The following is a 21,956-nucleotide window of genomic DNA, read 5'->3' as shown; positions in this document are numbered from 1 at the left end:
AATCTTGTGCCACAGCTCCCGATTCTCAGCACCATTAACCGTTAAAAACGTTAAATTAATTAATTAATTGTCACATCGGCAGATAGGTGAAGCTGCAGTACTACCCCACTCCTATGCACAAAACCTTTAGCTAAAAAAAAAAATACATGTGGGGCCTGGGGTACTTACTTCCTGAGCCCCCCTTAATCCAGCCCTGATGCTTAGTACATCCTGCCCTGTATAAAGTGGATAACTAGGCGGACCTTGGGTTGGTGAAGACGGGTGACAAATTATTTGGTTATATAAATCCTGACATGGTTGGATTGTCCCACAGGTGATACAGGGGAATCTCTGGTGGGCCCCATTCCCTGAGAGCTCATCCTGTCCTCTAGGGGTCAAGTACCAGACTGTATAAATGTATCAATTGTGCATTCAAATTATACATTTCTACTCGATTAAAGGGTCAATTACCTACTGGGGCAGGGCCATTGATAAACAAGGGTGCTTAGTTTGCTTCTATAGAAAGTACAGCACAATTCACCTAATGCTTAGCCAAGCGGCTGACCGCACTCCATCTGATGGTTGACTAAACCATTTAAACATTGGACCCCTCCACTACATTCCCCAGGTGGGTCCTTCTTGCCCCACTCCGACAATGAACACTGATAGATTTGGTGTTTTGCCGGTTGCCATTTAAAGAAGATTTTAGATTTGTTGATTTCTGGTTTAACCATTTTGATCTTAAAATGTGAAAGCAAGAAACTTCTGCATTCCCTCAAATTTGGTTACAAATTGAAAGACTATATTTGCATACTCTACTAATGCACCTAAATGCAATGTTTGTGTTAAACAGAGATTTTACAATATTATTCATCTTTTGCTTTTCGCAGTAGACAGCCTACTCTGTACATTGGGTTATATATGGGTGTCCTCACAGACCTATCCCTTTTATAGTGTGAGATGCCTGGCGCATTCCCACACTGTATTTTTTCCACAATTTTGCTACTTACTTCGCAAGTAGTGTCATGATTATTATTATTTTTTTTTTTTTGGGGGGGGGGGGGGGGTTTGTAGCAAAGAAATTGTTGTTATCTCCCAAATGAAGCATAATGATGCATGGCACAGATACTTTTTTTCAACTTTGCTATTTTTTTCTAAGTTCTGTGCCTTGATTCTGATTTGTACAGCCGCAGGCAAATCCGAAGATGCAGCATTGGATCACTGGTCACGATGGCCGCAGTCCGCGACCAGTCTGTGCAAGCCAAAGCTTACTCAGACTGGCCTACGGAACAGGTCAGCTAGATCCAGGAAGTGTGTAACCAAATATGCAGACCCCAGTCCTGGCATTTGTGACGCCCCTGTTTTGAAAAATGAACCAGGTTGCTCTCCGCTCCCTAAATGCCAGAGCATGTCATCCATGCTGCGACTAAGGGAGGACTGGGATTGATATTGCAGGACCTGTTCTGCACCACATGCGCAGATCAGGTCCCGTGTATGTGCAGATTCTCCACCATAAAGGCCCCCATCCACTCGTGTGATTTGGGCACTTTTCATACAATTATATATATTATTATATTGGATGAATAGATGTGTTTAACCTCCGATTCTGATCCGATCTGCTGTCCCGCTCACATCCCGTGTGAATCTGCACACCCAGCCGTTAGCGTGCTTATAGTGTGATTACTGTTTTTTGTACAGCTAAGTAGCAATGTCTGTAGTGCGCTAAACAGGCCTATTGGGTACGATTTGAGAATAAGGGGGTATTGAATCTCCCGCAGCTATTCCCGAGGAGGGAAATAGTGGCGGGGCCCTATTCAATGCTGTCTTTCCCGACAGCATTGAACAGGGATCTCTGCAGAATGGGCCCGACTTTAGATGCAGTTGGGCCCCTTCTGCCAAGAACGGCCGTGGATGTCGAGCTGCCGGTCGCAGCTTGATGATCCACGGCTGTATCTCATTGCCACGCCACCTTTTCAGTATTCGGCAGGCTGGACATTGAATCCCACCTGCCGATTTCAACGTTGCGCCGGCCGAGAACGGGACAGGGTCATGTCTGTCAGGGCCAGCCGGACAGTCATGACCCTGGATTGAATATCCCGCTAAGTGTATGTGGACAGAAAAGAGGACATTCACAATTTTGTTTTATTTTCTGGGATTTTTAAAAAAATGTAAGCGATAATTGAAGAATGCCTCCAGAACAATCGGGCAAAGGCGCTATATATAGTTACTGTACCGTGAACATGAAAGAGGCACGTAGCTTCCTCTATATCCCAATTTGTGTCCAATTTTGGATTAGTCATTGTGAGTGCGTCTGAGTGTGCAGTCGATACACAAAATGTATTTAGCAATTCATCTGTATGGGATTTCATTTTGAACACTGTGGGGGGAATTTACTAAGATGAGAGTTCTATTTCACATGGGCTGTTGCTATGGGCAACCAATCAGATACTGGGCCAGATGCCCTAAGCTTCAAAACGTGATAAATTGGAGAGTGATAAACAACCAGCCAATCAGCTTTTACCTGCCATGTTACAGACAGTGTTTGAAAAATGTCAGACAGGAGCTGATTGGCTGGTTGTTTATCGCTTTTTGAAGCTTAGTGCCTCCGGCCCTCTATCTATTATCTTGGAGAAGGTGCTAAATAAATAAGTAGGTTTTAAATTGGTTGCCCACAGCAACATCACATGTCAAATAGAACATCCGGCTTAGTAAATTTCCCCCTGTGAATTGCATCTTTATTTAAGGATCTGTCTGAATCCATCATTTTTAGGAACACAAGTGGGTTCTTTTTAAATTCCTGCTACTGCTAATATTTAGCCTGCATATTATATCCTGTACTATCCCTACTTGTGATACTGGTGTCTGCTGTGCCACAATCGTCTCAAAATATGGGACTATAACTCTGTATTTCACCTGTCAGCGCTACTCTGTGGCTGATTAAACAACACAGACAGCGTGTTTGTCTCTCAGCGTAATATGGCTTGTAGTGCTTTACACATACCTGACTGTGTGTGCTATAATGTGAACGTGTACACCCTCTGCATTCACAGATTGTCTATGTTGGAAGTTCTTATGCCACGGTGTGGATGATCTACAACAAATTCAAAGCAACTTATGATGGGAACCATGACACCTTCCGCGTGGAGTTTCTTATTGTCCCTACAGCTATTTTGGCTTTTCTTGTCAACCATGATTTCACTCCTCTCGAGGTAAGGAAAGAATCATCGGAACACGCAGAACCTGAGGTCTTTATGGCAGAGAAGCTGTTGGAATGCAATTGCTTAATAATTTTTTTGTGTTTGCGGTCAGGTTATTCTTTAAAATGATATACGCATGGTATATGTGCCTAAATAACATGACAGAGATACTTAAAGGTGAGCTGCGTGTGGGCAAAAACCAAAACCCCTTGGAAGGCATTTTCGTATTTTGTCCATGGTTGCAGGCAGGTATGCGCTGAAAAACTCTGCGAGACTTGGGCCTCTACAAATTCAACATAGTTAATAAAAACTACGAGGACAGTAGCAACTGACACTCATCCTTAGATTTTAGAAGTCAATTATAACTTGTGAGATGCTGCACCACGAGGTAGGGGCGAGCTAGTACCGGGCTTGTTGAAGGGTCCCGGTAGGGGCTTAAGTATGCGCTTTTCCTCTTCTTACTTGTCTGCCAGCTGCCTCTCTCCTCAGCCCAGCCCATGCTGGTATGTGTTGGACTGCGGTGGGTTCAGGGAGGCCTCTGAATGATCACACCCATCCTAGTTCTGCTCCTGGCTAAGGAGCCTACAACCCCTCCCATGTAGGTTGGCACAGTTTAGGCGCATAAACAGTGCTTTTTTCATGACTATTTTTAAAAGGGGGTGTGGTCATAATCAGTAATTAGGCCACGCCCCCTGCTTTGCCCCAGCAATTTTTCCTTGGCTTTGCCTGTGAGTTGAGGCAACTGCAAGTTTAGTTACAAGTTTTAGAGATACAATTCTTTTAAGAAAATACAAACCTGGATTTGCTTTTTGCATAACACTGCAGCTTTAAATCTCCCAGGCTATGAAATTTGGCCGCAGGATTTTTAGCTGTGATTGAAAACCAAAGTTTAGTGGGCCTGATTTAGAGAGAGATGCAAATCCGATTTATTTATTTTCTGTCTTTTTTTTTGATTGACAGCCAGGGACCATTTTCGGGAGTTAACTACTAAATGGGGGCTGCATAATTGCAGTCGCATTACAACCAATTTGTGAACATGCTATTGCTTGCGGTCGCTATCCGGTATGCAGGTACAATGGGACAGATGTATTAACCACTTGAGTGGTATGCCCGGAAATTTCTCGGGCTCAGCTGCGCTGCCGCAGCGGGCTTTCCCGGAAAATCTCCGGGCATACCACTAAAATGAAGGTGTGCGCCAGTGGTGTCCAGGTGTGCACCACTGGCACATCACCTGTCCGAGCCCCCCCCCCCCCCCCCAGTGGCCGCTCTGATGACCCCTCCCCTCAATCCCCCTCACCTCTCAGCTCCGGCGATTGTACGCCGGAGCTCCCCTGCCCCCGCCACCATTAGTTCTAGTGATTGACAGGCGGCAGGTTCGGGGCGGCTCGGGGGGACTCGGGAGAGTTCAGGCACCCGAGTCCTCCCGAGCCGCCGCGAAACATCCCCGATCCTGGCGCCTGTGTGATCACACTGACAGTCGGCTGGGGCAGCGGCGGTAGCAGAGCTCCGGCGTACTAACGCCAGAGCGAAGGTGAAAGGGGAGGGAGGGGGAGCAGCCTCGGACGACCTGTGGTGGGTTTTGCTGGGGCAGGTCAAACCTGTCCTGGTAGGTTTATCCTGCCCCAGCAAAGGAAATAGAAAATAGTATACAGCGCTAGGAGTGACTGAATAAGAAATTAAATAATTTATACAATAAAATACATTTATTATACAGAATAAAAAGAACAATTAACCATTGTTTACAGAGAATTCTCAGAATAGGTCAATGAAAAAATAGATAAAAAATATATATGTAAAAAACAATCTGGATGGGTATTTGCTCCAATGGAAGGGATTATAGCAGCAGTTCCATGCACCAATAAAGTTGAATATTTACCAAATATATGGTCGGATGGTCTGTCTCCTATGTTTCCAAGGAGAGTTTAGAATAGTCCCGGAGAATTATCCAGCATTATGGATCCGGATTAACTCAGTAGAAGGCGAGATGTTGTGGGTGAGATGGTTTCAATACACCCAAATGGGCCTTGGTTATGTGGACTGAGGCTGTGGAATCCTTTTGAATTTTTCAAGCTGGTCCGGGTGGTTAGATGGCAGGTGCAATAAGTGTCTGGAAACAAATGGTGGCTCAACGCGTTTCGACGTGCTAACACGTCTTCCTCAGGAGCCCCAGCAAAACCCACCACTCAAGGGGTTAAGCCTTAACAAGAGATAAATGCAAGGGTGATAAGGAGAGATAAACGTCCAGCCAATCAGCTCCTTACTGATTTTTTTCAAACACAGGCTGTAACATGGCAGTTAGCAGGTGATTGGCTGGACGTTTATCTCTCCTTATCATCCTTGGATTTATCTCTTGTTAAAGCTTAATACATCTGCCCCAATGGCACTAGTGTCTATTCCTGCAGCCATGCTGTATGACCAAAGGGCAAACCAGATCTTTATAACTTGACTGATCTGCAGCGAATACTGTGTTTTTGTATGCAGCCACTGGCATTTGCAAAACCGCTGGTGGATGCCACAATACAAATCCAGGTGGCAGCAACATTTGCATATTTTCGCACAGCTGCTGCATACATCCTGGATATTAGGTTCAATACATAGCAGGGAGTCCAGAAAGAAAATGAATAGTAATAGAGTTTTTTTCTAAAAATAACTGCTTAATTCTTGTATGGCAGTGTACCTGTAATACATTTGTTCAGTTTGGACGACCCTTTGTAATAGGTTGAACTTGAAGGACTAACATATTTTTTAAACCTCACTAACTCTGTTATTATGTTACTAATGAAGTTTATACCAAGTGTCTCGTCCTCATAAAGATGACATATTATATATTGTGCACAGCGAGCATCTCTGTATTGCATTACTGGCCAGTGTCATCACCTGCAGATTGCTACATATGGATGCTACAGTCTAGTCAGGGAAATATCACATATGTCTATGTTTTTTTCTTATAAGAACTGATAATTTGTTAGGTGTAGTTGGCATGAATTCTCCTCCTATCAAGTTATTTTGAACACCAACAAGGGTAATGGTGAACACGTAACGTATGTGTGGGGAGAGTGATATAATGGAGATTGGCTATCTCTGTCCACTTTATTACTCTCCAAGGCTTAGTATATCTGCACCTGTAGGCCAGATGCACTAAGCTTAAAAAAGTGATAAAATGGAGAGTGATAAACAGCCAGCCAATCAGCTCCTACCTGCCATATCACATACTGTGTTTGAAAAATGTCCGACAGGAGCTGATTGGTTGGTTGTTTATCACTCTCCTTTTTGTCACATTTTGATACTTAGTGCATCCGGCCCAACATCTGTTAAATTACAGTTAGAATTGTCTGGTTTAACATAGGAATAAACTTGTATTATATTAGACAATAAACAGCCCTTGCCATTTTCTTTATTATTCCCCCGATTATTGCCGGGGCAACCCAGATCAAGGTTTGGTGGTAAAGGGTCAGACCAAAGTAACCTGGGTTGTGTTACCTGAGAACCCAACCCTGATAGCTATACAGGTCGAACCTGGCATGACTTTAGTCACCTGCTGTGCGAACAGTGTGACAGGCCATCCGAAAATGTATATATAGAGACGGAGTCCAGCCTTTGGTGTGAATGAGGTTTTAAGCCATTGTGACACTGCTTGCTGCATGTTCAGTTACTTGGGTGGGATTCAGGTTTCCAGTGGAAAAGGGGTGCTGCTACTATCATGCCTTGCATGTCATTGACTTACTACATATATGTGTTTGGAGTTTTCAAATGCAATACTGAAATTGAGTTTGCAACAGAACGGAAAATACAAAAAAAAATCATATCTCTAAGGGATAAATACTGAAACCTGTTTTACCTCAGAGATCCTGCTTGGTAGTGTACTCTAAATGCTAACTGTATTGTGGTGTTTTGCCGAGCACGCTACTGAATTGATTGAACATGCCTGCCTGTACTTTATTTTACAGATTTTGTGGACATTTTCCATTTACCTGGAGTCTGTTGCAATATTGCCACAACTGTTTATGGTCAGTAAGACTGGGGAAGCGGAGACCATTACCAGCCACTACCTCTTTGCGTTGGGAATCTACCGTACCCTCTATCTTTTCAACTGGATCTGGCGTTATCAGTTTGAGGGATTCTTTGATCTTATTGCAATTGTAGCTGGGCTCGTGCAGACCATCTTGTATTGCGACTTCTTTTATTTATATATTACCAAAGGTAAGATATTAGTATCAATAGAGGGATAGGAAGAAATAAAGGGTATGCTGTTGGCAATTGATCTGGCATATATTTACACAAGTATATAGCATCATTTGTGGATAGTCTTTTCTTAGTCCATTGTTTCTCAAACTCATCAATCAGAACCTCAAACTGTTCACGTTTCCAGGTCACCCGGTAGGTTCACAGGTGTACTCATAACTCACAGACACATTTTAAAAGATCGACAGGTGGAGCTAATAATTACCTTGTGTTCTGTGAGGAAACCTGGAAGATAGAACTTTTTGGGCAGTCTGAGAGCCTCTGCCTTAAACTGGTCATACACTTTAAGATTATCTGCCTAACCAACTAACTTGTTGGCTGCTTGTTCCAAGAAAACAGAGATAATGATAATTATTTTGTTCCCAAATCTGTTTGAATATACAAACTGAAAGAGCAGTTTTGTCCGATGTATGGTTGTTGAGGAACAAGTAGTTGATTGTCACCTGTTTTCACCAAGCAGCTAACAAACTGACTGAACAGATGGGGTCAATTCTCAGTGCTGTAAGTAGTGCCAGTAGGGTGCTCCGAGAGCTATTCTAATCAGCGCACTGGTAAGTCGGAATACAACAGCACTCACAGGTGTTTAGTGGTGAGTACAGGCATTTTCTGACTTAAGTGCCTCCCGCGATGCTGTTTAAGCCTTGCTATTGTACAAAAGAGCATCGCTGCCCTAGTTTTGTTGGATTTCTGAAATTACATGTACATAAATTGGATTGGTTGGATGGGAAGTGTGTGCCTTTCCAAATCATGGTGAATAAACTGAATTTACTACAGGTGGACTCCAATTAATCTGTAGGAACATCTCAAGGATGATCGGTGGAAACAGGGTGCACCTGAGCTCAATTTTGATTGCAGCTATGTGCTAGGTAATACTGTATCTGCTACATACTTGCCTACTTTTAAAGTCTCCTTTCCGGGAGAAGTCTGGAGAGAACACTGTCAGCAGCACTTCGGGGGTTGGGGCCTGATGTAGACGTCATCAAGCCCCACCGAGAGTACTGTAAATATCTCGATTTGTGGGTCCTCAAGGAGGGGATTGGGCTAAAATGATACTATTTGCATAAAAGCCACGAAGTGCGGTAATTTAACGCTGCGGCCAGGGAGATGTAGGGGGTGCCGGCAGAATTTGGGAGGATTGCCCACCTTTCCGGGTGGGGCCAGGAGGGGGGCCCGAATTCCAGGTCCCTCCCAGCCAATACGGGAGTGTAGGCAACCCTGATTTGCTAGTGATGGGATATGTAAATCATCACTAGCATATGTACCTATCACTACCATATGTGGCTGCGATGGGAACTATGTGCTAGTTAACATCAATGTCAGCAACAGCGGTTTTCTGTGCCCGCAGCATATGAATTGCTCCATCTGGCGCCATCTAGTGGCCGCTGGGACGCACGATACTTGAATCCCCCCATAGATGTAAGGAGCAGTGTTAAGGCCCCCATACATCAAGGCAATTTGGTCCGATTTCGGCCGATTGCGACCAATCGGCCCGTTAAATCAGATCAAATCACCTCTCCCTGACATGCTGTTGAGTCCGATTTGCGCTCCCATGCGCATCAGACCCAACCAGGTGGTCGGACGGGCAGGCCATCCGACCACCCATTCCGCCAGGCGGTGAGGCGGGCGGGAAGCAGGGACACATGCGATCCATCACAACGGATCGCATGCGTTCCCTGCCACCGGGAAGGTCCCGGCGGCTCGCAGGGTATTGGGTGTCCGTACACTGCTGTGAGACATCGCAGGCAGTGTATGGGCACCTTTAGCCTTTTATTATATAGGATTTATGTTTAATCTTTATCTTTTAACAGGTGTATTTTATATTTGTTGTTAGAGTTATTTGTTGTTGTTGTTGTTGTGAGAGTTAATTGTAGTTGGTCTATCATTTTAATCTCTTTGTTTTTTCCAGTTCTAAAGGGAAAGAAGCTCAGCTTACCAGCATAAGGGATATAAAGCAGTCACTGTCCTCTTCTCTGCAGTGTTTTTTCAGTCTCCGCTGAGAAAGAAAGATTACGAAGGGAAAATGATGATGTGTATCACTTACAATACAAACTTTCAGGGCGGTATGACCCAAAATCTGAAGAGAAGCTTCTTTCCAATTTACACTACTCTTCAAGAGATGCAAAAGAAAATAGACTCCCAAAAGAAGAGTATTACTATCAAGCTGACTTTTGATATTTTCTTACAGAGACGGTTCTCCAGTATGTCAGCTATTTATAGTTTGGGCCTTAAATATATAACTGAAACACTTTCAGAATCTAGACTTATTATTTTTTTTCTATATCTATTTTCTAATTATCCTTTGATTCCTATTTTGCATACCTAGTTTTTTCCTGGAGGTGTTAGGATTTGAAAACTACAAATTTATGTAACCGAAGTTGTGTTGGGATTTTTTTGTTCATTTTTTGGGGTAGTAATAAAGCTTTCTTAGTCAGTTTAGTTGGCCCTGTTCCGTGATAACAGATTGAGAACAATAGTAACTGTCTAAAGCCTTGGTTCAAATTGCAGGTGTTTAAACAATGGAGTAAATGAGAAATTAAATCTGTATATAGTTCTCTTGACAGATATTGTGTATTTTTTTTAAAAATGCCACACAAATTGAAATTTTGAGAGATTTGACTCCAGTCTTTCTATGCAATCCTAATTTTTTATATTCATTAAAAGATGTTGAATGTCACAAACCTTGTGTTAATTGGGCTATGTATATGATCATCGCAAGTGTTTGCTGAAAACTAGGAGTACATTTTCTAAAGCTTCTGAAAATGAAAAGAGGTGATAATACTTATAGCAACCAATCAGATTCTGTCTATTATTTTCTAGGATGAAATAAAGAATACAAGAGAGTATCAACCAAACGGTGCGCAATAAAGTACCTCGTGCAGCTATAAACAAATTCACACAGTAGAATAACACCTGTAACTACTGACAATAGGACAATGTAAAAAGAAAGATTGTGAATTTGAAACAACAGCGCTCAAGGTGACAATATGTAAAAAATGAACAATACTTATGCTCATATAGGTACTGGATTAACTGGTTTCACAGGGTATAGTACCAAGTAGTATCGTTATCTGGTTCTCCCCTAATGATGAAACAGGGGAGACACAATACAACAAAAAATAGTGCAGATCAATTGGATAAAAGATATTTAATACAATAATTGCACTTACAATAAAGTGACTTTGGTAAAAGCACAAGACAAGTGATCCTTTGGGGCAAAACAGCAGACAGATGGATAAGAGTCCTCAGGTCCTGGGTTCCCTGCTTCCGGAAACAGTCAGCCACAGTCCTTTGGGTCCACAACGCACAGCCCTTTACGATCCACTTGATCCAGAATAAAACGAAGAAGCACGCTAGACGCGTTTCGGAACGATGTCCTTCATCAGCAGCGTGCTGAAATAATGTCCAAGTCCCAGTATATATACCTATATACAGCTGTACACGATCGCCGCTAATCGGCGTGTGATTTCCGACTTCCGGGTGAAAACAATATGGCGATGCGTTCCATATACCGGATATGCGTTCCAGATAAACGGAAGTGCGTCACCGCTAATGACGCAAACAGACGGAACCTCCTGTATTACTGTCCCCTGTTGCCAGCTCCTTGAGAACAAGGTTCCCAGCAACATAGGGTGAAAGGAGGCTTCAATGGAAGGTATTAACCTTCACGATACAACGCAAATACCGGAAGTATCTGCGTGTCATTCATTTCACAGGGCGCTGAATGCGTTCCAGGATGAAAAAATGCCAAAAACATCGGTTACATTCAGACGGAAGTCGGATATCATTTACAGCAGGAAAAATGTAGTTAATACAGAGTGTCTTCAATAAAATCTGTAGGATGAAATAAAGAAATGATAGCCATGATCTGATTGGCTGCTATGGTCAACATCACGATTTCACTTTTTGAAGCTTTAATAAATGCAACCCTTAGAGTAATTGTACAGGGTATATGTATCAAAGCTTGGAGAGAGAAAAAGTACCAACCAATCACCTCATATTATTTTTTTGCGAGCGGGTGTGTTAGCGTACACATCTGCTTGCAAGCTAGTGCGGGGATGCTATTGGCAGGGGGGGCGGAGTTTACCTGCTCGTTAGGCAGCGAATATACACAGCTTAGCGAGGAATCAGGCCCAATATTATAGAATAAGTTCTCTTTTCAGATCTGTCCGTATCTTTAGCTAATCATAGGAATGCCACAAAGTTTAGTAAATATACTATTCAAGGCATGGGAAAGAGAGTTTATGGGGGGAAAAAAATTCTAAAATCTGCAGAGAGCAGAACATTTGCATAAATTTAGGATTTTGGGTGATTATTTTGTGTGACCTGTGAGTTTGGTGATGTGGCACCTTTTAGTTTCGTTTACCTTATTTTCAGTTTTTGAAAAAAAGAACAATACAAATTTTACATGTTCTGTTTCTCTTATTCAAGTGTTTTGACTTGTATGGTGCAATATTATTATTAACAGTTTGTTATATAACACACACATATTCTGTAGCGCTTTACAGAGAATATTCACATCATCCCTGTCCCAGTGGAGTTTACACTCTATATTCCCTACCACATGTACACGCACACACAGACATTCTAGGGTTAATTTTGTTAGGAGCCAATTAACTTACCAGTATATTTCTGGATTGTGGGAGGAAACTGGAGTACCCGGAGTAAACCCACGCAAGTATGGGGAGAATATACAAACTCCGCACAGTTAGGGCCATGGTGGGAATCGATCCCATGGCCTCAGTTCTGTAGTGGCAGTAATGCTAACCATTACACCGTCATTACTGCCACGTTTCTGTATCAGTAGATTTTGTAACTAAACATGCCTTGAATTGTATACTAAATCTGGTGACATTTTGCCTATTATAGTCAAGGAAACAGAAAACGCTTTAAAGGGAAAGTATTTTTTTTGTTGTTATGGGCACAGTGTGTGTAGACCAGGACACCCAATGCTTCCCAACTGTCTCAATTTCAGCAGGACTGTCCTGCTATTCGGAGGCTGACCCAGCTACAGTTTGCAGTATCCCGTAGCAGGGAAAAGTTGGGGGAGTGCATGATCCCCCGAATAGATGAAATTTGCACGCTTACGTTATCCATTTAGTGCAGGGAGGTAAGTCAAATCAGCCCAGCTGCTCTTTGTTTATGTACCTCTTTGTTTTTGTACACATTGATAAAAGTGGTCACGCTGACTTGTCCAACCAACCATTTTGCATTGCTCTACCAATACTTGAATCAACATTACTTTTAATTACAAAATCCCAATGATACAGGTAGCACTCAGGGTTTTCTTAATAATGAACTTATTTTGTTATGAAAGATGATGTTTATTATTAAGAAGGATCTGACAGAATGCGTTGAGTGTTCTTTTTGTGTTTGAAAAGGCTGGTTTGGGATTGCCTCGTTTGATCTGATAAACACTCTTATTGTTTTTCATTTTGTATGTGCATTTCTTATCTTTGCGTGGATTCAAGCACATGTATAAAATATTACGCTATGATTTTATATTTCTGGTAAAAATTAAAATGGATGTTTCTGATTTACTAATTTATTTATTACGTTACTTATATAGCGCACAAATATTTCACAGCTCTTTTCAGAGAATATTTGAACATTGACATCAATCCCTGCCCCAGTGGAGCTTACAATCTATATTCCCGACCACATGTACATGCACACACATTCACCCGGAGGAAACCTAGTGGTAGTCTCATTAGATGGAGAGAGAGCCTTTGACAGGCTACATTGGGGCTACATGTCTAAAGCTTTACAGACGTTTGGAATAAATGGGCCCTTTTTAGATTGTATTTTGGCCCTTTATACATCACATGTCTTCTGCAATGGCTTTTCATCAAAAAGATTGGCTATTCAAATGGAACTAGGCAGAGATGTCCTCTGTATCCAATAATATATACAATGGCAATTGAACCGTTTGATGTAACTATTAGACAAACATTCAATATAAAGGATTTAAGGTTGGAGAGATGCCACATCTCTCAACGAGATGTAGTTGATGCTTTGCTATTCCTTAGAGATCCTGGAGAAACACTCCCGGAGGTATTAAAGATCATAGAAGAGTTCTCCCTAGTCCCTTATTATAAATTAAATAAAAATAAAACCGAAGCACTCCCTATAAATGTGGATCCGATGGTACTAACTATGCTCAAAAATGTATATATAAATTCAAATGGAAAGATGATGCTTTGAAATATCTGGGGATTTATCAAACAACATCAGAGATAAAGCTGTTAGACCAGGGCTGGGCAACACCGGCCCTCCAGATGTTGATGAATTACACATCCCAGCATGCCTTGCATCAGTTTCAGCATGGCCACATAGCAAAACTAATGAAAAGCATCCTGGGATGTGTAGTTCACTAACATCTGGAGGGCCGGTGTTGCCCAGCCCTGTGTTAGACCGTAACTATGATGCTTTATTGAAACAATTAAATAAACAGGTCAATGACTGGATGAATAATGAAGTGCCATGGGTCGGTCGGATCGCAATGATTAAAATGTTTTTCTTGCCAAAAATACTTTATTTGTTCAGAGCTATCCCCAGAATGTTACCTAAATTTTAGATTTATAGATTTAATAGAACAAGGAATAGATATATCTGGGGGAATGAGTCCCAAACTGGCAATAAAGTTCCTGAGTATGTCAAAAAAGTAGGGAGGTTGGAATTGCCAGATCTGGAATTATATCAATGTGCCTGCATGATTGACCAGATAAGAGATTGGCTGGTTAAACTCAATCCAGGTGCTAAATTGGAGGAAGATGTGAGTGGGGAAATTTGCTTGCGAGATTTAATCTGGCTTCCAGGGTTGCAAAACTCAGCGTGGACTCTCAGAAAACAATGTCACTGCTTGCAGCTGGTACAAAATAAAGCAGCCAGGCTGTTAAGTAACTTAAGGTGCGTACACACGGGGCAATATGATCGCTGGCAATATATTGCTCAGCAATCATATTGCCCCATGTCCCGTTTTCATCTGCGACCAGAGATGGTCGCAGATGAAAATTTAAACACTGCTGGGTGAAGAGGCAGGGGATGTCGCTGGTCGGAGGAGCATGTTCCTCCAACCAGCGACCATTCAGGGGCTGAAAAAGGGAGCGCGCACCCAGCGATTTATCGCTGGTGCACACTCCAATCACTGGCAATATGGTCGCTCAGCGACCATATTCCTAGCGATTTCAGCCCCTATCGCCCCCGTGTGTACACAGCATTACCCCATTTCATTCAGATAAAACTTATTCTCCACTCAAAGTATTATAAACAGTGCACAATTGTCCTAAAGGCATATACATTTATTTAGTAGCTAAGCAGATAAATGTATAAAAACATTTATAAAATGAAAACATAAAATGGTAACAATAGCTTTAAATAAAAAATGTCATAAATAGTAGCACATATGATAATAATAGTGAGTCAGCAGTTGGTAACAGATACAGCAATGAGAAAGTTAAAAAAGTTGCCAGTCGATCTTATCATAAGGACCCTGTGGAAACTACAACAAGACTAGTAACAACCTGTTCTTACAATGCTTAAAATTGGAACAGCCAATATATTGCACCGGACCATGGAGCCCCGGACCCTGGAGCACTGGACCCAGGGACCTACCGACGGGCTCAAGATAGGTAAGTATCAGTATGTATGGGCTTTGGATGTATTAAAGTTTTATTTTTATTGTGTGTCAGTGTGTTTATTTAACTATTTCTTTTACTGTGGAACTACAAGTGCCAGCGGGCCTTTAATGCCCCACATACTTGGACTTGTGGTTCTCCAAGTCCCAGCATGCAGGGGGAGGCTTGCTGGGACTCATAGTTCCACGGTATAAGAGAATAGTTTTTTTTTTGTTTTTTTTACACAGAATCAGCTCGATGCCCACAGCCCAGGGGCATCGAGGACAGCCCCGGGCTTCAGCATGGGCAGGTAAGTTCTTCCCCAGGACCCCTGCCCATGCTGACCGGTCAGGGGGATGAATGCTTTGGCCGGGGGGGACTTGTATAAAAAGTCTCCCCCCGGCTGTGGCATTACCCTGCTTGCTGGTTGGGCCCAGTGCTGGTTCTTGAAATACGGGGGACCCCTAGTCATTTTGTCCCCCGTATTTTGGGAACCAGGACCGGCCCTTGAGCCTGGTGCTGGTTTTGTAAAATCCAAGGGACCTCTATTTGTTCTGCCCCGTGATTTTATGAAACCAGGACCGGCTCTTTGAGCCCGGGGCTGGTTATGTTCTGGAGGGGGGACCCCACAGGTTTTTATTTTTTTCTATTTTTTTTTAACCAAAATCGCACATTTTCATGACTAAAAAATCGCACTATATCGCACTTTATTACGCTATTTTGCAGCGAATTCGCATCTCATTAAATATGCTGAGTTGCTGGGTCTGCGAAATTCAAAAAAGGCCATTCATATCGACCCTGATCAACCTGGCAACAACTCGGGATCGACCTGGGTTATTTTTGCAGTGTGAAAGGGCTATAAGTGGCTCTTCTTCACTTCAGCAGCAGTGAAAGCATGACATTACATATATTGTGACAGAAAGTGAAGCTGCTGATACAGGCATTTATCTTGAAATTACTGTGCAGGCCTGTGATGGAGGTGGACTTCCATTACAGGTGGGGGAACTCAGTTCCACCCAGTCCCCCACACCCACACTTTAACCCCTGTGTAAATACATTTAGATTTAGTTAAATATATCTAACACTTATACTGAAATACATCTGAATTTGGCACATGCACACATATTGTAAGTAAGAACGCTTACAGAATTTTGTATGATTCCAATGGGAGAATTCAACTGCCAGATCTGTGCCGCACTGGCCGCACTTTATAGAAGCGGGATCTCACACAAAAGTGTGTACCACCCCACAGGGTATAAAAGTACTTTTTTTTTGCAAATGCTGGGTGCAAATCATCCAATCACAGCGTACAAGATGTGGTGCCATTGCTGCTTTCTAAATGCTGTGGCAATTTGCAGACTTCGCTGGCAATTCAATTACACCCCCTCCCAATTCTTCTTTCTTGCAAAAGACATTTATTTTCCAGCCATTTTACCTGCAAAACTGAGCCAGACCATAACAAATAGATTCACAGAATGCATTCAGTTGCTAAATTATTTATTGCAGCTAGCAAAACGGAATGAAAATTCATAGCTGCAATACAAATGAAAGTGATTATTCCAACATTCGAAGTCATGAGGTTAAATCTCACAGGAATTGACTTGACTGCTTTAAACTGAACTAGGTCCTTAATACTGTCAGAATTTAATGATGTACATTCATTTTGTTTTCCTTAAAATTCTGCACAGTCTGCAATAACTAAAATCTCTCAACTTTTCTACACCTGATTACATTGTAAATTTGATTTAAAATAACAACAAAAGACAAGCAAAAGAACTGACGTGTGCTGTGCTGAGTTAAAGTGTAATTGCTGCATACCACCCAACTGTTCCGCTTATCGCGGGAACGTCCCGTTTTTTTGGGATGTTTCCACGTACCTCCCGGGGCCAGCAGTGGGAGGGAGGGGGCAGTTGGGCCCCCCCCCCCCGTCACACATGAATAGACGCTGTGCTTTCCGCACCAACTGTCCCGCATGCCGCCAGTCATATGTTGGGAGGTATGTTGCTGTAGTTTAATGTAAGTTATTGTTACAGATATTAAAAGTGATACTAAGGGGGTGATTGAACATGGATCGGAAGGGCCCAAATTCAGCCATGTTCCGATGGTGGGAAGATCTGCGCATGCGCATACATGTACTTGTGCATGTGCAGACCCCATGCCTTTGGCGAGTATCACTCTTGCCGAGATGTTCGCATGGGTAGGGGATGGAGGGGGTGCACACGGGGGCTGACACTGGGGAGCAGGGGAACGTCCAATATTTTATGTGTGTCCCCATGAAAACATTGGCCGTTCCCCTGGGAATGCAGGTGGGCCGATGCCCGGCGGCTGACGTCACATGACGGCTGCACCCACCCCCTCTTCAGAGGACTGTGACAGAAAGAAAGTCAGTTTAAAGTGACTTTTATTTCCAAATGGGAGAGAAATCATTCAATGGTTGGCCACCATCACATGATCTCTCTCCGCTTCGGCCGCGTGCCAGGGGATGTTTTTGCGTACATCACCTTGCATGGTACAGAGGGGATTCAGCGGCAGGGTGGGGGCAGGGAAGGAATGCTGCTTAGCGAGCGGAACTGAATCAGGAAAGCAGACTTGGCTGTTAACATCATTGAGCTAATGCTACCTTACCACCATTTGGTCAAAAAGAATAAAACATATAACAGGTTAAGTCTTTCATATACGAAATGCCTGGGACCAGAAGTACTTCTCTCAATGTGAAGGGCTTTTTGGCAAAACATGACATCGTAGAGGTTAATCATCCTCCATATTTTCCTGATTTGTCACCTCCTTTACTTTTACTTGTTACCAAAACTTAAGACTGCTCTGAAAGGGCATCGATTTCAGGACGTAGAGGACATAAAGAAAAACGTAACCGCTCAACTTCGAAGCATATCTTCAGGGGACTACGAAGCGTGTTTCCAGAATTTGTACCGCCGTGCACAAAAGTGTGTGAGTGCCGAGTGAGGTGATTATTTTCAGGACTATTAAACGTATGTTTGTTTTTTATTATTCATTCCGTTGTATTAGCCCCAGTCCTGGAATTGAATACACACCTTGTATATAGGATTTGTTTAAATATGAAAGTAACTTACCCAATAAGGAATGGAGATAAATGACAATGTCTATGGAATAGGAATCCAAAGGGGATGCTATCACTAGGTCTATAAGCATTAAGTCAACAGTCATTAGGTCGACCACTATAGGTTGACAGTCACTAGGTCTGCACAATAAATAGGTCGACATGGTCATTAGGTCGGCGTGAAAAAGGTCGACATATGATTTTCATGTTTTTTATGTCTATTTAGACACGCACACTGCTATTTTTATCCCCGATCATGCACTCAACCCATTTAAAAAATGCATAGCACTAGACTTCAATTACATCAATTGGCTCACACCATTGTCTATTACTTCTTTTACACCAAAATCCCTGTAAGACCCTGGTCTTCGAACACAGGTGTTTCCAGGGTCGGACCCGGCTTCTTACCCCATTTACACCACATACAATCTGTTTTGGACCTGTGTCTGCGCTGTTTACACTGAACCTGGTCAGCCCTGCTTTTTGGATGACATAAAAAATTGCCATTTTAGGGCCGATAAACTGCCAGCCAACCTTCAATGATTTAAAATAAAAATTAAACGAAAAGACATGACAAGTTTGCTTATTTAAAAAAAAAAATATTATTCAGTGCTCAAGCACACATAACGGTATAAAATTGCAGCATCTCCATGTTCCCCCCCCCCCCCCCCCCCCCCAAAAAAAAAAAGAACATAAAAGATACTGCATAAAATTATGATTTCTGTAGGTGGGGTATATATCCCTCAAAAAAAATGTAGTCACTGGAGTGGGAGGCACATCATGCACCCTCCACCTTTAAGCTCTTGGTCCCGCTACTGCCTTTCAGTGTGGGATATAACTGGGGCAGGTCTACCTGTAGAGTGCCAGGTAGCAGGGGTGCCCCGAGCCTGTGTGTGCTGTCCACTCGTGGCTGCATCCTTCCCGGCTGCTGTCTTTAGCCACTGCAACGCACTGTGGAATGCATGGTGCTGACTTCTGGAAAGTGCGTGCAATGCTTCCGGTATCCTTTCAGCACTATCCAGGTATCCCAACCTTTGTTGGGACTGTTTACACCACCCATTACCCAGGTCCTACCAGTATTTCACCCTGGTCAAGACCTGGGTAGGATTCCTCTGTAAATTAACCTGGGTTGCCCTTTTACACCACCGCTGACCCAGGTCCACAAAGCAAAACCCAGGTTTTTTTGGGTGGTGTACAAGGGGTATAAATGTGTTAGATAAAAAGTGTGTTTACCTTGAGCATCCATTCAGTACATGTGATTAGTTAAATGGTTAATGTCAGAAACCTGTATGGTGTATGGCTGAGCAGTGTGTGTAGGTTCATACATTTTTGCAATTTAGCTTTTTGAGTCCTGGTGTGAGCGCTGGTCCACTTAGTTGCAGCCAGGAGAGACCTGGGAGTCACTTAGATTTGGGAAGGTTTTTATTAACAATACTTCTAGTGCATGCACAGTGTTGCGAAACCCCCACCCACCACTTTTTGTCAACTCCCCTTGTATACGCCCAGTTTTACGCCCAATTTCGCAGTGGTCCGAGGCCGCGTCAAGAGAGAAACCCACAACACGCCTTGATTTCAGACCAAGCTTCCGAGCATTTATATGTGCTTTCATATTCTGTACATGTGCACTAAGTGGAAAAACGTATTCTGTGCGAATTCACAGCCGTGCGTGTCAACCAGAATAAGGTCCGTAGATTGTTCCTCAATAATATAGAATTTTTTATATCATTTAAAAAGTGAGACAACTAGAATCAGGCCCATTGTACCATCTACTTACCCTGATGTCCGTACAAGTTCCCTTTTAGAATAGTTTCACTACAAATTTTTCAGCTGAGATTTTCAACAGTTAAATCACTGAGTGATTTTATTTCAACAGCCGATCATCACTATAATAAACATTGCGGTAGAACTGCTGTCAGTAGCAGCTACAAGTGGATCACTATAAAAAATTGCTAGCATAAAAAATTGTAATAACATTTAATAGACATCTATGGGAACACATTTGTAGCTGCGATTTCATCTCACACAGTGGATATAAAAAAAACTACACACCCTTATTGAAATTGCTGGGGTTTTCACGTACAGTCTGAAATAAAGATAATTCATACTAGATATTACTTTACCTTTAATGTGACCTTACAACCAACAAGCTGCAAATGAGTAAAAAATAAACTTTTTAGGAAATAAGTGAAATACAAAACCTACAATCACCTTATAGCATGAATAGGGGCGTATTAAGGGGGATATTCAATCTCCGGCGAGCACCTCCCATCGGGGAGATGACCGCCGGGCCCTATTCAATGCTGTCTTCCCCGACAGCATTGAGCAAGGTATCTCGGCAGAATGAGCCCGACATCACTAGCTGTCAGGCTCGTTCTGCAGAGAACAGCCGGGAAGTGTGAGAAAGCCTCTTCTACAGGTGAAACGCGTTGGTGGAGGAGAGGGAATCTACAGTCCCATACAATTTGCTGCAAGCATTTGGAGAATTACTTTTGAGACCGAACCAGCCTTACTTTTGTCCTTCCCTAAAGTCTTGGAGGATTGGTCCATAGTCCAATAAAGGGGACTTCTCACTATCTAGCCAGGGAGTGCTACCCCACAAATATAACGCCATCCATACCGGGAACAGGACCCCCCACATAACGGGTATATCAAAAGGACATTCCAGAAGGCACTTTAGGAACAAATCCCATCATTTTCTGCATAAAGAAATACGTTACCGTATGGACTGACCATATATACATTTATTCCCTCCCAGAAGCTTCATTTACTAAAAGCACCTTACTGCTACCCATTGTTGTTATTTATATGTTTTCCAATTTTTATTGAATATATACATTTTTATTGTGTAATAATACATTGTTTTAACCTAATTAATATTGGCACCCACCAATTAATCAAATTGGAATCTATACCAACCAGCGCAGTGTACACCCTCCATTCGCTTTGTATCTTAGGCTAAGTAGCCTAGCCGGGCACCCTGCTAATATGTGTGGACTTACTGCAGGCGGCGGGGCTTGACCGGCGGGCTCGGTGGCGGGGCTTCACCGGCGGCCTCTGCAGGATGAAAGATGGGTGGCGGGGCTTTATGGAGGGGGGAGATGCATCCTTGGGCAGCAATGCCCCAGCGTAGTGCCGCTGGGGGAGCATCACATGGTTTCCCTGCTCCCCCAGCGGTACTACGCTAATTGTGTACATTGCTGCCGCCGGGGACAGTCATGGAGGACAGCGAGTGCAGGAGGAGGTGAACGCTGCCACCGGGAACATCGTTGAGGGTAAGTATAATGCACTGTACACACACACACACACACACTACACACACAACACCCACTAACACAATCATATCCCCACTATCCACATAATACCCCCAGGGTCCACGTGGGCATGGAGTTAATTTTATAAAGTGTGGCAAACGCAGCGCGCCACTGAGCCTGAAGCGTGGCGAGCCCTGCGAGGGGACGCGTATCCGCGTCCCCTCGCTGCGCTCACCACGCTTCGGGCTCGCTGCGCTCGCCACACTTTGTAAAATTAACTCCACGCCCACGTGGACACTGGGGGGTATGACGTGGGTAGTGGGGATATGACCCATTACGTATTTGCACAGCTCCAACTACGTAAATTACGTAGTTTACGTAATTTACGTACTGTAGTTTGCATAAGTTACGTAGTTTACGTAGCTAGCATAGTGGTGTATTGGTATTCTCAATACACCACTAATGCAAAAATGCAAACTACGTAATGGGCGCCCTGCTAATACAAAAGTACCAAATATATATATATATATATATATATATATATATATATATATATATATATATATATATATATATATTTTTATCCTGTTGCGGAACA

At 42.9% G+C, this 21,956-nt stretch overlaps 1 protein-coding gene across 1 annotated transcript in view; it reads left to right on the top strand.

The window, feature by feature from the left end:
- The window catches only part of KDELR1 (KDEL endoplasmic reticulum protein retention receptor 1), a 46,620-nt gene extending 33,667 nt beyond the window's left edge, over window positions 1–12,953 (top strand). The window contains exons 3-5 of the mRNA XM_083162611.1: window positions 3,030–3,188; window positions 7,124–7,376; window positions 9,325–12,953. Of these exons, the coding sequence (XP_083018737.1) occupies window positions 3,030–3,188; window positions 7,124–7,376; window positions 9,325–9,359 (447 nt within the window). The 3' untranslated portion in view covers window positions 9,360–12,953. The remainder of the gene's footprint in view (window positions 1–3,029; window positions 3,189–7,123; window positions 7,377–9,324) is intronic.
- The last annotated feature ends 9,003 nt before the right edge of the window (window positions 12,954–21,956 follow it).

Source organism: Crinia signifera, chromosome 19 (assembly GCF_055691185.1).
Source record: "Crinia signifera chromosome 19, ASM5569118v1, whole genome shotgun sequence".
NCBI lineage: Eukaryota > Metazoa > Chordata > Amphibia > Anura > Myobatrachidae > Crinia > Crinia signifera.
This window is presented reverse-complemented; position numbering and strand designations above follow the sequence as displayed.